Genomic DNA, 15,967 nt, shown 5'->3' with positions numbered 1-15,967 from the left:
AGCTCCAAACTGGAGGGATGTTGTTTGTCCAGAGAAGATCCAGAGGGAAGCAGACATGGTCCAGACAGCGTCTATTTCTAGTCATCCACAAATTATGAATTAGTTAGTCAAAGCAGATTGTTTCCTGCCGTACATTTAGTCACGAGAGACATGGGAGGGTCCATGTTTAATTCACTATCAACATATAATCTTACTATCCCCATTTCAAGAGGTGTTTACTATTTAAATGACATCTCTTTGTGTTTATCCACAAACGCTTTCCTTGTTTCCTCCATGTTTTCCAGTGTTGTCTGTTTCTTTGGGATGTGGAGGTCCAAAGGAACATAAGAGGAGCATTAGGGCAGACAAAGGTGAAGGGTCCTGGCTTGGGGTCCTGGTTTTTTGGGAGAAACTACTGGCTTTGTCAAAGTTTTGGACGAGAAAGATACAAACAAAACCAAAGCCGTGCATTCCTCTCATCATTATTATGAATATTGGTCCAAACACCACTGAATATACTGTAAATCCCTGAAAATTCAATCCACCTTTTACTAATACTGACTGACCACAAGTGTGTTGTAACAGCTTAAATGATATGTATTATATGACATTAATATTATTTGTTTCTCTTGGCCAAGTGGTAGTAGGTGGTAGGAGTTGGACGGATGATTGGGAGCAAATACTGCAGTGAGAATGTCAGCAAATGGTCGAGAAAATCAGGGAACAGATAAGGTATGTGTGCAAGGGAGTTTGTTCGAGAGAGGGACTGAGAGTTAAAAATAGAAAGAGGACAAAGAAAGGAAGACAAAAAGTGGGAAAAAGGTGTCAGTTTGAGAGTCAGAGGGAGAGATACCATAACTGTCTTATGTGCATGAAGCAAACTCTTCCATCTCTTTCCTCTTTGAGCCCTTTAAATTATCACCCTTTCCACCTTCACCTATGACACGCCAATCGTCCTTCCAACACTCCACTAGGCCACAGAGGAGATCTGTTTATCCTCCCTGTCCTCCCCGTCTGTCTCACCGTCTCCCATCAGCGGCTGCCTTTTCTTCAGCTCTCTCTGGTATTTGGCCATCAGGGAGGCGTAGATGCAGCCGTAGGCCGCAGCTGCAACCATCATGATGCAAACGATGCCGCAAACCACGCCGGCAATCACCACTGTGCCTATGGCGCGGCGCACGCTCACAGGCTTGTAACGAGAACGGACACAATCCGATGGGGCCTCCCCAGCTGCGCCTCCACCTCCTCTGCTCGAAGAGGAGTCTTCACCAGTGTTGACGCTGTTGTCAGTAATTGGCGTCGCTCCACTGGGGTTAAGAGCGTTCCTGCTGCAGGGTGGACCTCCTTTCTGTCCAGAACGAGAACTCTCACCTCCTCCGTTCTCGTCCTCAAGTTGGAGGCAGTAGTTGAACATTTCCACTGGAACACCGCGGATGTCTCGCCCACGCAGATCCTTCGGTAGCGTGCACTCCACCGCGTCCACCTTCCCCCCTAGAGGTACAGACAAGAGGACATGGAGAGGTCATTTATTAAATGCCTTGGGCCTGTGAAGTACTACCAATTAACTGAGAGAGAGGAAAAGACAGTGAGGCGGGTGGTTACGCCAAATCTAGGATGAGTCATGAATCACTTAACACTCACAGAGAGTTTGCTGTGCCCTCCACACTAAGTTGAAGATAGCCTCAACTAAGCTCGTCTATAATTCATAAGATGACATGCCTAGCTGTAGCAAAGCTCTAGTGTGTGTTCCGAAGAGAGAAACATCTGAGTCACTAATTCCCATACGGTAGCAGTAGAGTGGAGGATGTACTTTGTGATCATCACACGTTTTCTTTGCCTCCATGCTTAGTATTTGTCTCTTGGTCACATGTTAGACACCACTGGTCCGTGCACTCAGACAGTTTAAGCATCAGAATCATTGCAACGACAACGGAGGATCGTAGAAAGACCAAATGAAGAAAGTGGTATTTAGCCACCCGATGCATTTATCCCTGTGTGACAAGAGAATCCCTTCTTCAAATAGAGCTCTTTCTCTCTCCAAATATCCCCAAATATCGCAGCTGTGTGTGCTTGAAGTGGTTTGAAGCAGACATAAGTCAACACAGGCTGCTGTCACTAAGCTTTTCCCTCTTGTTCGGTGCTTTGTGTTATTTCCAATAACACACATCGTGCATCATCTATACTCTTTTTAACAGACACTGCCACGCTCTCATGTTCAACTATGAAACGCCTCCTTGTTGTTTTCCCCGCTGCGCTGGTGATTATTAAATGATCAGGCCCGTCGCTGTGTGTCCGTCTCTGTCTCTGAACCGAGCTGGAGAGCGGAGCCCAGCAAAGCAGAAGAGAGCAGAATGAAGCAGGGAGGAGAATGGAGCAGAAAAGAGAAGAGATGCTTCATTAGCGGGGCAGCTGAGGCTCGAGGCGCTGAGGTGAATGTAGATTTTTACACATGAAGAGAGAGCAGAGAGCAGCTGTGGTTATCTGATGTACTTACAGCCTGCAGAGACACGTGGGGTAACACAACACTGGACACAAATGCACAAAGAGGGTGGTAATGTGCATTCAGACACCAGTGCAAATATATTTTGGCACTAGAAGCACAGTGGATGCAGACATGGAAAAGCAAACCTCATATGTCTCTGAGGAAAACTTGGATTCTCTAGTTTTCGCCCACTAACTCATGACTTCTTTGCCCTCTTGTGCTTTCCACTTATTCAAACACACCCTATCCAAAGCTGCTGTAAGAGAGATCAAGCACCCACCTCTGTACAGCAGCCACTCCATCCAGTGTTTGAATTCACGGAGGTTGCAGTCACATTCCCACGGGTTGTTTCCCAATTCCAGATGTTGCAGGTTGGCGAGGGGCTCAAACGCTGCCCTCTCTAAACCATGGAGCCGGTTGCCCGACAGAGACAGCCACCTGTGGAATACGTAGAATATAATTAATTCACTGTTGGGTAATAGTTGACATCTACAGCTCACACTGTAGACAGGAAATCCTTCTTTTTAACATCCTCACAACCCCCTCTTGCTATTATTATCAATCCTCCCACTCAAAAATCTGATTGACCCTCTCATTGTAGGATTGTTAGGATGTTCACAATCTGGGATTGTCATCATACTCCAGTGTTGGTCTGGGGCTCTGTAAGGGAATGTTAAAATGAAGAAATGTGAATGTTTGTGTCGATATGTGTCTACCTGAGGCTCTGCAGCTCATCCAGTAGCCCCAGAGGAACAGAGGACAGTCCGTTCAGGGACAGATCCAGTCTTTGAAGGCCCCCCAAACCCTGTAGAATCATCATTGGTTTAGATTGTTGAGTCTCAGTATAATACACTAAATAATGGTTATTTTTGTATCTTTCCCCAGTGCACAGCTAGGATCACTTCATGACTTAATCTTGTTTAAAACAAAGGTTACCAAGCAAAGTCCTGACACCACCACATACTACACATTGCCTTGGTTCAGATAAAAGTGGATGAAAGTGTTGAGCAAATGGTTTCGTTATTAATTTATCAGCTGGACGGGAGCCCAGTCATGTCAGCATATCTGCTCAAGTTTGGCGCTACTCCTAAACAGTTTGTTAAGCCTCACCAAGGAGTTGATGTTGGCTATTAACAAAGTATTTTATTGAAGTGAGTGAGTAATTAGATGGAATATCGCCTTATACAAGTTAAATGTGCATGTTACAAGCTTTTTGAGATGAGGTCTTTTCTTAATTACAATATCAAATTTTGCATACTACGTCTTAGCTGAAAAAAGGCTCTTTGGTCTTGTAAGTGAGATGCATCATACACAGTGCTCACCTGGAAGAGGTCCTTCTCCATCCCTGTTAATGAGTTGTTGTGCAGAGTCAGTCTCGTCAGGTTGGACATGTCTCTGAATAATCCAGCTGGTAAATTATCTAGATAGTTATTAGAAAGGTCTAGCTCCTGAAACACAAACAATAAAATATCTTCACTTTCTTAAAAACATACTTGCATGTTCAACAATTAGCTGAAGTTATTAAAAATAAGATTTGAAAACTGTGAACTTTGCTTTACTTTCTAGACTGAGAGCAGAGTTTAGTTTGTTCATTATGAGACTCTCGCTCCGAAATTCACTTTGCAAGGTCAGTGCAGAAAACAGTGCACACGCCACAGACAACATCAACACAACAACCCACAACAATTTTTAACTGTGAGACCAAGAAACATTTCTCTGGCAACAGTAAACAATGGACTGCAGACCTCCAGTGAGGAGAGGTTAGCGAAGGCAGAGGCTCCCAGCGAGGCGAGCTTGTTGTTGGCTAGCAGGAAGGAGCGGCTCCCGGGTGGCAAGAGGTGCAGGGGAGGCAGGGAGGAGAGTCCCCGGCCCCCGCAGTCCACCACCAAACCATCTGAGGAGCAGAGACAGGGAGGAGGGCAGGAGGAGGCCGCTGGCAGCAGTACTGCCAGAAGGCTGAGGACAGAGAGGAAGACTGAGGGAGGTGACGGGTTTGGAGAGAAGAAGAGAGGAAAATAAACATGGTTATTTACTTCCTCCTGACGACTTCAGCAGAAAGAAAGGATATAAAATAGTTAATTAGTCAGTTATGTATTGCTGTGCATTTTATAGACTACTTTTGTAGGAAAGAAACTGACTGTGAAAAAGCAGTTACTTCCGAATACAATACATTCCTATGGTTCTGATATGCTGTTTAAATACTGGAATTACATAGAAAACTTCCATTTTCAAAGGGTGTTTTTATGGATGGTAAAACTTCGAACCTGCACCAAGGGTCAGAGTCGTCACCGTTTGTCTGATTGAGTTTTTTAATTCCAGCTATTCTGCAAATGTCAGCCGCAGACTGCCTGAACGATCAGAGCATGGAGTGTGTGTGTTTGTGTGCGTGTGTGTGTGTGTGTGTGTGTGTATGTGTGTGTGTGTGTGTGTGTGTGTGTGTGTGTTTGTGCGTGTGTGTGTCTAGTATACTCTAGGTATTTTCATGGCAACAGTCTATTCTGCAGTCATGAAGCTATGGCTTTTCCAAAAGACAGCTCTATACTTTTGTTTATGAGCGAGTGTGTCTGTCTTTGTCTTTTCCTTTGTCTTTGTCTTTGTCTTTGTGTGTGTGTGTGTGTGTGTGTGTGTTTTTTCAGATCAAAGAAGTCTCTTTAGTGACACTCACGAGGGAAATCCCCTCTGTTTAATTATCTTGCAGACTACAGCCATTCCAACATTGCACTCATTCTCGACTCGTTATTTTCTCTGGTTTCTGCCTCTTTCATTCTTTTTCCAGCCCTTGTGGCTGTCCCTGTTTTCCTCTCATTCTAAATAAATAATATATATGTTTTTTCTTTTTACTTCTGTTGTGATTTCCTTCTGTAAATTCAGGTCTTTTAATTTATTTATTTTTTCATTTATATTAGTCTTTCTGCCTTTGTGCCTGTCGGTCCATTTCTACATTCGGTAATTCTCTCTCTCCCACTTGAGTCGCTTTATCTTTCTCATTTCCTTTCACTTTGAATCTCTCGGCGCTGCTGTGTATTCCCTCTGTGTCTTGTTACAGTGGCTGACTTTGTTTCCATCCAATGGCTTATCAGCACGACTTGTGCTTTATCTCTATGTGTGAATATGTGAGTATGTGTATGTGTGTGTGTGTGTGTGTGTGTGTGTGTGTGTGTGTGTGTGTGTGTGTGTGTGTGTGTGTGTGTGTGTGTGTGTGTGTGTGTGTGTGTGTGTGTGTGTGTGTGTGTGTGTTTGTTTGTGGGTGGGTGGGTGGGTGGGTGTTAGTGTGTTAAGCACCAACAAAGTGTGATATTAAGAAAACTTGTGTCTTAACTGCAAACACAGACGCAGCACTTTTCACTTTCTGACAAGCCTCTCTTGCTTCACCAGCAGATTTCATCACTTGCATCATCTGCATATTGTTAGCATCTATTTCTCAGTGTGCCATTGTCTTTTGTCACACTATGTCTCACCCGCTCTCTGTTATATTTTCTCATCTTTTTCATTTTCTCTCTCTTTCCTCTCCTCTCATAATCAAGACTTAATTTCCTTTCACCACACATCCTGGCTGTCTGGCTCTGGATGTGATGAAACGCTGTGAAATAGCCCTTTACTGGCAAGTCCGATGTGCAATGTGTTAAAAACAATTAATTATAATTGTGATGAACGTGAGATGGATGGATGTGATATCAGAAGAAATGAGGGATTGCATAATCTGCAAGTCAGTTTTGATGCAGATATTCAGAGGCAGCATTATAAGGACCATGGCATTAAAGCAGCTAAATTAAAAATTCAGCCTTCATTTATTTACACCTTTCCATTTCTTCCATGAAAATGCTGGAATAAAATTCTGTGTCATTTCTGGATTGCAAGAGCAGCAATTTTCTTTCAAGACAGATTTTGGATTACCAATTTTATTATCTTAATTTAAAGGGTTATGTTTCATGCATCTCAGCTCCCCATGGGTAATTGTATATACCCTTTAAAAAATAAAGTATGCCAATATATATAGTTTGGAAAATTATTCCATATTTAGAGAAGGATCTCATCATATTTATCGCATTCATCCTTGAAACTTGAAACCTGAGTTTCCACGTCTAAAAAATCTTGAGTGTAACACTGTGCAAATCTCTGGAAATGCCATTGTATCATTCTGCGAATACACACACTGACAACAGTCTAAGAATAGCATCTTTTCCCAGACAGTTTTTTTTACCTGGCAGGCATCAGATGACCTCTCTCAACCAGAACACTGCACAGCCGACACATTCCATACCAGAAACTCAGAGAATAAAGACGGGGGCCTCGTGAGAAAGATCTGCGTGCTGGACTCTCGTCTATTCCTGTATCCATTATCCTTTCTGCTGGATTCTGTGGTATAATCCTAATCTCCGGGAAAAATTAACTCCCCTTCATAAATGGATGAAAGAGAGATTTTACAGTGACCTGAAGAGTCAGGTGCTGTCTTACTTTGTAGTGTAAGTGCTTTGGAGGGCAGATATTTAGCTGCACAGGTCAGAAAAGGTAGAGTGGAGCACGATATCTGTGTGGACAATGTAGCTCAGAGGTAGTAGCGATGTTAGCGATGTTAAACAGCCAAGAGAGAGTGCCAGAGAGCGAGAAATTGTGTTTATTTTGCTGCGTCCTACTCATATCCTAATCATATCATGTCACATTTAAAATTGTGGTTGCTGTCCTGCAACATTCATCTTTGTAAAGTTATTCTTCTTCTCCCCTCACTCCTCCTTTCCCCCATCCCCCCTCCTCATCACTCCTCTCTTCTCCCTTCACTACTGTACAGTTTAACTCCCCCTGCCTCCCTCAGTGCTGAAGCCTATCTTCCAACATTTATGAGTGGTTTTAGCTGCTCTCATGGTGGAGGAGGTGGTTGTTGTTTTAATGCTTATTCTAGCTGCTCCAGATCCTCTCTCCGCTGTAGCGCTCCACGCAGCCAAACCAGAGGGGAAAATGCAGCCACAGTCGGAGCAAGATAGGGCGGTTCTGTCCAAATACGTTTGAGTGGTTCTGTGCAGTTCAATTCAGTCCAAACAGACTTCAGACTGAATCTTTTATAAGAATCCCAAAACACATGATGTCAAAAGTGCTGCCATTTAGGGCAAATGTAGACTGGCAATGCTTTTAGGGACAAGAAACAAACTAAGACACTCTATTAAAGGGACTCTTACCTTTGTTGCATTTGAGAATTACAGCACATTCAAATCATCCCGCCTTCCTCCAATGCCCCACCCCCTCGTTCCCATCCGCAGTGTTTTTTTGAAGAAACTTTATTTACAAGCAGACTTACAAGCTACTGCCTCCGCGCACGCACGTGAGTTTTTGTTTACCAAAGCAATGGATTCGGTAAGTAATATACATTTACATTCACATGCCTTGATGACGCGGGCCCGAGTGCGCCACAAGAAGCAGACGGAAAACCTGCATGTCCATGCAGCAAACAGACAGGTCTGTCGGCCAATAAGGTCCTTCGGTCCGAAGAATTTTATTGGTTGAAGTTTTCACTAAATATTATGAGAGTGAAATAATTGTTTGTTTTTACTCCTGGTGGGTCTGTCTTGCATTTTAGAGTGTCATTACCTTATTAATACCAATTTAACCTTATCCAAAAAAAGTGTAAAAATGCAACAAAGGTAAGAGTCCCTTTAAAATGCAAAAAGATGTTCCTGTTGGATCATGACTCTTATCGCAATAGATAGATAGATAGATTGATTTCTGGGTAAAGATGACATGTGATGTTTGACATTGTCTCCTAGGCAACTCTTTTAGACAGCTCCGGGGGCCTCAGCTGTCCGTAAGTTTATATCCAGGGGCCCCAAGTTGGTGACACTGGACCCGGCTATGATGTCATCACCACTGACACTTCTTTTACTGAGCGCAGTTGCATGTTACCAGGGGCCAAGCTGTTTTCCTTGCAAGCAGCAGACTTGGTGATATCCTGTTACTAGAATGACCAGCTGTCCTCCAGCCAACAGACTCACTCACTTGTATTTCTCTAACTCGTAAATGTTTTACTCGATGCTCTGCAGGAGTCTGATACAAATCTATCCTGCTGCTGCAACACTGAGTCTAGGATTGACTTTTGATACAACATACAATATACCATGATCTAGATAACAACAAAAGCATAAACTCAACACTTGTGTGGAAACATTCATTTGTTAATCAATTTATACAAGACTTTTATAGCTTTTTAAATGTGACAATATTCTGAATTTCTCTTTTTTATTTCAGATTTGTAAATGTCCTAAATATCTAAATCGTAGATCCATATATCTAGTTTAATTAAATTGTCAAATAATCCAAAATGATAATAAAGAAAAACACTGTTCAGTCTTCCAATGGTTTGATAGCAGAGAAGATGGCACAATCAAAAGGCTGATAACGTATTATATTGTATACATGGTTTAAGTATTTGCAGTGACATTTGAGCTCCAGTTTGTTTCAATTGTAGCCATGATAACGTCTACAGTGTTTAAGGAAGTATCTAAAGCAGCAACAGTTTCTGTATGACGTGTCTGAAGCTGTTACACATCTGATCTCCACTGAAACTTGAGACCTGATTTAGGTAGCAGATGGAAAATAGCCAGTGCATGTGTGTGTGTGTGTTTGCGCATGCGTGCATGTGTCTTGGAATCTCTATATCCACTGTATTGTATCCTGCCTCCATTGATGACTCACTGCATGGCTTCACTATCTCAGTATAAAAGCACAACACACACATAATACCAAGGTCCCCGCAGTACCGCCACATTTTTCAACATTGACAATGTAATGCTGTGTTACCGTAGCAACCAAGTGCTCTAGATGATGTTAAAGTGAAGAGAGGAGGAATAGGGAAATAAGTTTTTTTTTTGGTTCACATCAAATTTCAATCCCTTAACCACATTATCTCTTTCTCTCACTCGCACAACCTCTCTGCCTCTCTGCACAACCGTGTATAATCGCTTACTCGCACACAGGACGTCGTGGTCGTGCACACACACACACACACACACACACACACACACACACACACACACACACACACACACACAGACACACACATACACATACAGCAGTTGAGGATAAGCAGAGACACGGTGTGGGGGGTTTAGGCTGTACTCCTGCTGACAGCATGATGAGGAGAGCAAAGACGAAGTAGAGGAGTAGAGGAGTAGACTGTCTCCAAACTTGATTTTTGTACATTATTTCTTCCTCCTCTCCCTGTGGGTTCACCTCCAATTATCGCTCCCTATTCTGCCATCGTCTTTCCCTCTCCTTCCTCCCTCTGTGTTAATGCTCGTTCATTTTTCTACCAGCTTCTCCGCTTTCTCCATCTCTGCCTCCATTTCTCATTAATTCTGCATCGGTGAGATTGAATCATTATTTTGACTTGAAGGGGCGAGTGGGTAACGTGTAGGCTGATCTGCCTCTCTAATTCGTGCTATCTGTACCAATATGTAGTGACACACATGCTCGTTCACACAACAGCGTAGCCCATGGGAGTGTGTGACACGCAGTGACATCATTTTTGTGATGGTGGCTATTAATTAGCGGGAGTGGCAGGTATGACAAAGAGAGGGAGAGATAAAGGGGAAAGAAGTTATGTAAAAAAAAAAAGTTATCAGTAAAGCTTGAGGCAGCAGTCTCAGCAAACAACAGGTACAGATTTCACTGCAGAACCATCACTTTGATGGATGTTGCATCATTTTGTACTGACCCTTCAAAAGGCTGAGTATACATTCAGAATTTGAGGATAAAATAAAGGAAGCTCGGCGTTGATGTCACTTTTGCATCAGTGTGACTAGAAAAGATTCTGTGTTGGATCTTTGACAGGTCGTAATGTATGCCCATTTATTTCTCAGAAGGGATGGAGAGACAAATGGTATTGATCCAAGAAGCATGCACGCACACATGCACAAAGATGTTTTATGAGCCTTTTTATTTAGCTGTAAACTGATTTGTAGGGAGATTGACAAGTTAATCTTACTTTAAAAAAATCTAAGAAGTAGGTTGCTTTGAAAAAGGTTTCAAGGTTATGTTTACATCTACTTGTTAATTTAACTTAAAAGTTGTTTATTTAATTCCTCTTGCCAAGTTGTTACAACATATAAATGGAAATTGAAATCAAATTGTTATTAAAATAAGTTAGCCTTTAAACCCGCTTTAGGCTGAACAAGTGCAGCTGTTTGTCTCTGAGTATATATATTCCTTTAGCTTCTTACCAAAAAGTCTCTTAGCAAAAAGTTCCTCCATTGTTGTCTCGCTTGAACTATTGGCCACAGTGCCCCTCATGATTTGTTGTGGTTCTGTTCCGTTAAGTCTGCTTTGTCTGTAAGCTGGATCAAAACAGAAGGCTTTGTCCGTTTCCGGATCTAACGTTGACTATAAACAAGTCTTTAATCCTAAAATAAGACTTTGTTGCACAGTTCTTCAGATATCTTATCTTGCTAATAAAATCACCTTTTCAGAGGCTTATGGAGAGTTCATTAAGGCAAATCGAACACATCTCAAATAACTATGTTATACAAAACGATTATCAGCTGTTTTCTGTCACAACCTGGAGAGTTAGTCTCTATTTATTAAAGGAATTGGCTTTGCTATGATCGTCATTGCTTGTCAGCATCGTATCAGACCCTTACTGAAATAGCTTTTAATGGTGGAATTCTGTGTCAGTGTCAAGTGCTGGACTGCAGTGGTGCTGTGTGTGGTGCAGAGTATTGTTCAGATTTAACCTTGCCAATGTCCTTTTAAAGTGTGCCAATACTAAGTTGCACATTCCTGTTGTACCTGGTCAAAAAACTGTGGTTATATGAGTTGAGAAAAGGAACCCGGTGTACTGTGCTTGCAGTCATGTGCATGTATTTTTTCGCAAACATCGTGTACACCTGGCACTATAGTACAAGGTCACCTCCGCTGTAGAAGGCTTTCCCACACAATGCTCGTAACCACTCATAACCATGCTGATGTTAAAATCACCACAACACTTTGCTTCATCCACTAAAGAGGTTAAAGGGTCAGAGCCACTGTGACCTGACAGAAGATAGAAGGTATTATTTCTGTGTTCCTATATCACTTCTACAGACCAGTAGAAAATCCATCTCAATGGCAATGCCATGAAAAATTTAAGAATAAATCAATCCAATTCCTTTACATACTTTTGAACCCTTCGTTTAGCGGTTACGTTATCACATACAGCCAGATGCTGTCGACTGTTTGCCAACAAGCTGTCACTCCAGTTTCTGCTTAACTCCCTGTCTCATGTAACACTATGTGAACGGATCAGGCTGCACTCCAAACCTAATGCTACACGTAGACAACACACTGTGTCACACTGCTGTGGCTCCATGCCAAACCCCACATCCCCCCAGTGTTTATAAAGTGACTCCAGGTACTAACCACGCAACAGTGGATTTGGTTTGTAACAACACACCCACAGCTGACTAATATCTTAAAAACACTCGATTTAACAACCTGGCAGCTGCAGGCCGACAGAGATGTTAGTTTTCACCGCAGTGGGATTCGCCCCACGGTCGCTCCGTTCTAAACCTTATGCTGCTTCCTTAGTCACTGCGCTGTATTACAGCTGTGCTCTGAGGCATAATGCTACAACCTTAGTCACTGTACTGTGGCTCCATTCCAAATCAAACGCTTTAACCTCAGTTGGTGCATTTGGTCTCCATTCGAAGCCAAATCCTCACTGCTCTCACCCCCACTCTCTTTCCCTGTCACTCTTTTGATTAGAAGCTATGTGGTCAGTTAATCTGCCGGCTTTGTCTTGGAATGTAACATGAACACACTGTATGATCCGTGTGTGTGTGTGTGTGTGTGTGTGTGTGTGTGTGTGTGTGTGTGTGTGTGTGTGTGAATAGGAATGAATGCACACTTTCTGGTGTGCAAATGTGTGTGTGTGTGTGTGTGTGTTGTGTCAGATGAGACAGTCTGCTGGGATCGTGACGGCCTAGAGGCACCATATGGTCTCTGTGTCGCTCATAGACCTCACTGTTCTCCTCTCTCGCCTCTCCTCCTCCATCCTTTCTTCTCCTCAGTGTTTCTCCCGTTCACTGCACCGCTTTGATCTCACCTCTCTCCTCCTCCTTCTCTTCACTCCCCATTGTTTCCATATTTTCCCTTGCTTCCTCTGTCTCACTCTTTCTGTCATTAGTTTGCTCTCAGTTTAACCTTTTGCCGTTTTTTTCTTTGACATTCTCTCTCACTTTCAAGCCGGTTTAGACCGCTTGTTTATAGCTTTCTGGTATTTCGGTACCACTTTCTAGAACTTCCTAGGGTTTGTAATGGGTTATACCTCAATGGTTATTAAATAATTCATGCTTTGTAACGAGAAAAACGGAGGTTGTCATGGTTGAGAAATTCTTCTTTATGGTGTTTTTCCTTCAGTATAAACTATTGATCGTCAGGGTTATTCTTAAATATAATTTACCTTCCAGAAGCAAAATGTATTTGTTAGAAAGACAGAAAGCAACAAACATGTTAAAGGATTACCAACATTTATTTGTAAATTTTAAACAGAAAGGATGAACACCCGACAGAGGAGTCTTTATAACCTAGCAAGCTACAATTAAGCTATATGCTTTATCTTCTAAACTCATAATAAAGGAGACTATAATAAAAAATCTGTATCTTTATTATATCACTGGAAGTATTTGGTTTTACTTGGATGAATAAAAGCAGACACTGAAAACCACCCAATTTCAGAATCACTTATATTGGCATTTTTGTGAAATAAATTATGCAATGAACTGTGATGAGATACATACATTTATTTATAATTTGGCACAAGAACATTTGCTGTCAGCCACAGTGGTTTCAAATTGGCTTTGACACTCAAAAACACCCATAACACATTCTTTCTTCTACAACCTTTGAGAAAAATCATATCGCTCTCTGTCCCATGTAGGTGACAAAACTCCATCATAGTTTCACAGCCATTATTTGAAAAAATGACCCAACAGTGTCTGACACTGAAGGATACTAACACTTCTTTTTTCTTTTCAATCTGTTTCCTGTCACACAGAGAGCACACCTTTGAGTTTTGTGACATTTCAGACGTTTGCACCGAATTAGCGGCGGTCTCTTTAATTTCTAAATGAACTTCCTCCATTTTGGAAGGTAAAGCACCCTTGATTATTTGATTCTAAGTACTGTAGTCATCTGACATAGTCATTAAATCAGAATTAAATTGATTCTTATACCCTTCTCTACTCATATTAAATGCACACTCCAGCTCAATCTGTTTGTGTGTGTGTGTGTGTGTGTGTGTGTGTGTGTGTGTGTGTGTGTGTGTGTGTGTGTGTGTGTGTGTGTGTGACAATGCGTGTGGGGGAATAGCAAAGATTAGTGAGCTTCCAAGCTTTGCAAGAGACAGTGATAGAGCATATGAGAATTTGAGTAAACATTTTTGCAATAATGGTAATGCAGAAGTGGTGTCAATACAGTTTACTGAATTGAAGAGAGACAGATAGAGGAAATATTGTGTTACATTTTGATTACTTCAGTTCCTATTCCTTCAAGACTTCAAGCAATATTGGTGTTATGATATTATTAGTGATCAAACTTGAATGAGATGAAATCTAGTAAGAGGCAAATACTGGAATTAAATCGGACTGAAGTTTGAATGCAGAGGTGGAAGGAAGGACGCAGGTAAAGGACAGGTGAAGAGAAAAAAGGCAGAGGTATGAGGTGGTGGGATAGAGACAGGGGGAGGCTGAGTGGCTCACAGGGAGGTATATCTATCGACTTAGGGGTGTGGGTGTTTGGAGGTTGTGACACATAGCGTTACCCTGTTATTTAGAGTTATCGTGCTACACAGCAGTTTGTGGGGGTGTTTTTACCATACGCCTCTGGAACAATACCTCTTAAACAGGAGGACAAAGATCCCCATTTATATGGTCCCATGTTTCTTTTCTAACAATATGATTTTTTCTGCTGAGAATGCAGTGTATGTTTGAGTTATATTAGATGTATAACAGAGGAGAGAAATAATCCGGAGAGGGAGCTCCCTTGTTCGCCTATTAGCAGAGGAAGGGTCTGGACCAAGAGGAAAGGAAAATTGGGTCTGAAGTAAAGAAGAGGAATTGTATAGGGAATGAGAAAGGTAAAAATGGATTTGTAGGAAAATGGAGACAAATAACCTACTCTGTTTGGTTTCTACAGACCGCTGGCTGTATTAATGTATACAGTAATTTGGCATTTCACTGGAGGACCTGGCGTGTGGCCACAGCATTCTCAATGCCCTTATCCTTTGTGGTGTGTGTGTGTTTGTGTGTGTGTGTGTGTGTGAGTGTGTGTGTGTGTGTGTGTGTGTGTGTGTGTGTGTGTGTGTGTGTGTGTTTGTGTGTGTGTGTGTTTGTGTGTGTGTTCAAGCATGCTGGGCATGCTGACATTAGCAGCTGTCAAAACAGACAGTGTTCCTCCTTTCATGCGTAGTTAGGAGTACAATAGATGAGAATAATATAGAGCCGAGTTGATAAGAAACGGATGACTATTGTTCCTTCTCCTCTTGTCAGGTTCTCTCTTCTCTTGATCTGCTTTTTAGGCTTTTGTTGACTCACCAGGTCTGGCCAAGTGGAAGGCATCACTGGACGGGGGCAGGCCAGTGCCCCCGCCAGGGGGGTGGGTGTGGGGGGGCATGACACAGAGCTTTGTAGCCTTCCTCTGTTGGAGGAGCGGGGCTATGGGGGCATCAAGCCACCATGCCTGCAGCCTCCACTAGGGCGGCGACTGGGAAAAGGTACACCAAAACACCTGAGGAGAGAGAGAAGACACAAGTGAGACAGACAGATAAAGACAAAGATACGTAGATGCATACATACATACATACATACATACATACATACATACATACATACATACATTCATACATACATTCATACATACCCATACAAATGTACGATGTGTGTGTCTAACATAGCTCGTGTGCATACAATGTGAATGTGTGTGTGCGTATGTGCACGTGCCCAAATATGACAAACGGCCCCCCGGGATTTCATGGGCATTAATAATTGATGTGTAAGTCGTTGGCAGTTTAAACAATCATTTTGCCTTTCCCACAGACAGACCCCCTACCGGCACTGTCTGGCACAGAGTCTGACAGAGAGAGATAGAGAATGACACTGAAAGAGGGAGGATCAGGGGAGAGAGAGTGATGGAGGGAAAACATGTAATGCAGACAACATGTAAGGAGTATAAAGGTAGAATTCTCAAAATACGGAGAGATATAAAGCTTGAGAATAAACAGAATATACTGCAGATTGAAGAGGAACATAAATGGCTGTGTGCTTTCGCACTTGTGATGCTGCTAGTATACCCTTGAGCAAAGCAGAAAGTGTCATGTGGCAGCAGAGTTCAGCTCAAACCCTTAAAACTCTTGGTTGAATAACTGAAGGTAACATAGCAACAGCTAACCCGAGCTGAATCTGATGCTTGCTGTGTAAACAATTACAAGGATGTTGCCACTAGACAAAATCAAGTTTCTGAAATTCTGATATTTTTAGAGATTATGGT

The 15,967-nt window shown here is 42.3% G+C and overlaps 2 protein-coding genes across 2 annotated transcripts in view; one reads left to right on the top strand and one right to left on the bottom strand.

Annotated features, from left to right (window-relative positions):
- The window catches only part of cacna2d4a (calcium channel, voltage-dependent, alpha 2/delta subunit 4a), a 70,903-nt gene that overhangs the window by 25,018 nt on the left and 29,918 nt on the right, over nt 1-15,967 (top strand). The gene's annotated exons all lie outside the window — the stretch shown is intronic.
- lrtm2a (leucine-rich repeats and transmembrane domains 2a) lies at nt 950-15,094 on the bottom strand. The gene is made up of 6 exons (XM_061074483.1): nt 15,016-15,094; nt 4,207-4,436; nt 3,784-3,909; nt 3,178-3,266; nt 2,742-2,899; nt 950-1,470 (listed from the first exon to the last, which is right to left on the bottom strand). The coding sequence occupies exons 1-6, from the start codon at nt 15,092-15,094 to the stop codon at nt 950-952; spliced, it is 1,203 nt and encodes a 400-aa protein (XP_060930466.1).

This window comes from Limanda limanda, chromosome 1 (genome assembly GCF_963576545.1).
Source record: "Limanda limanda chromosome 1, fLimLim1.1, whole genome shotgun sequence".
Classification (NCBI taxonomy): domain Eukaryota; kingdom Metazoa; phylum Chordata; class Actinopteri; order Pleuronectiformes; family Pleuronectidae; genus Limanda; species Limanda limanda.
This window is presented reverse-complemented; position numbering and strand designations above follow the sequence as displayed.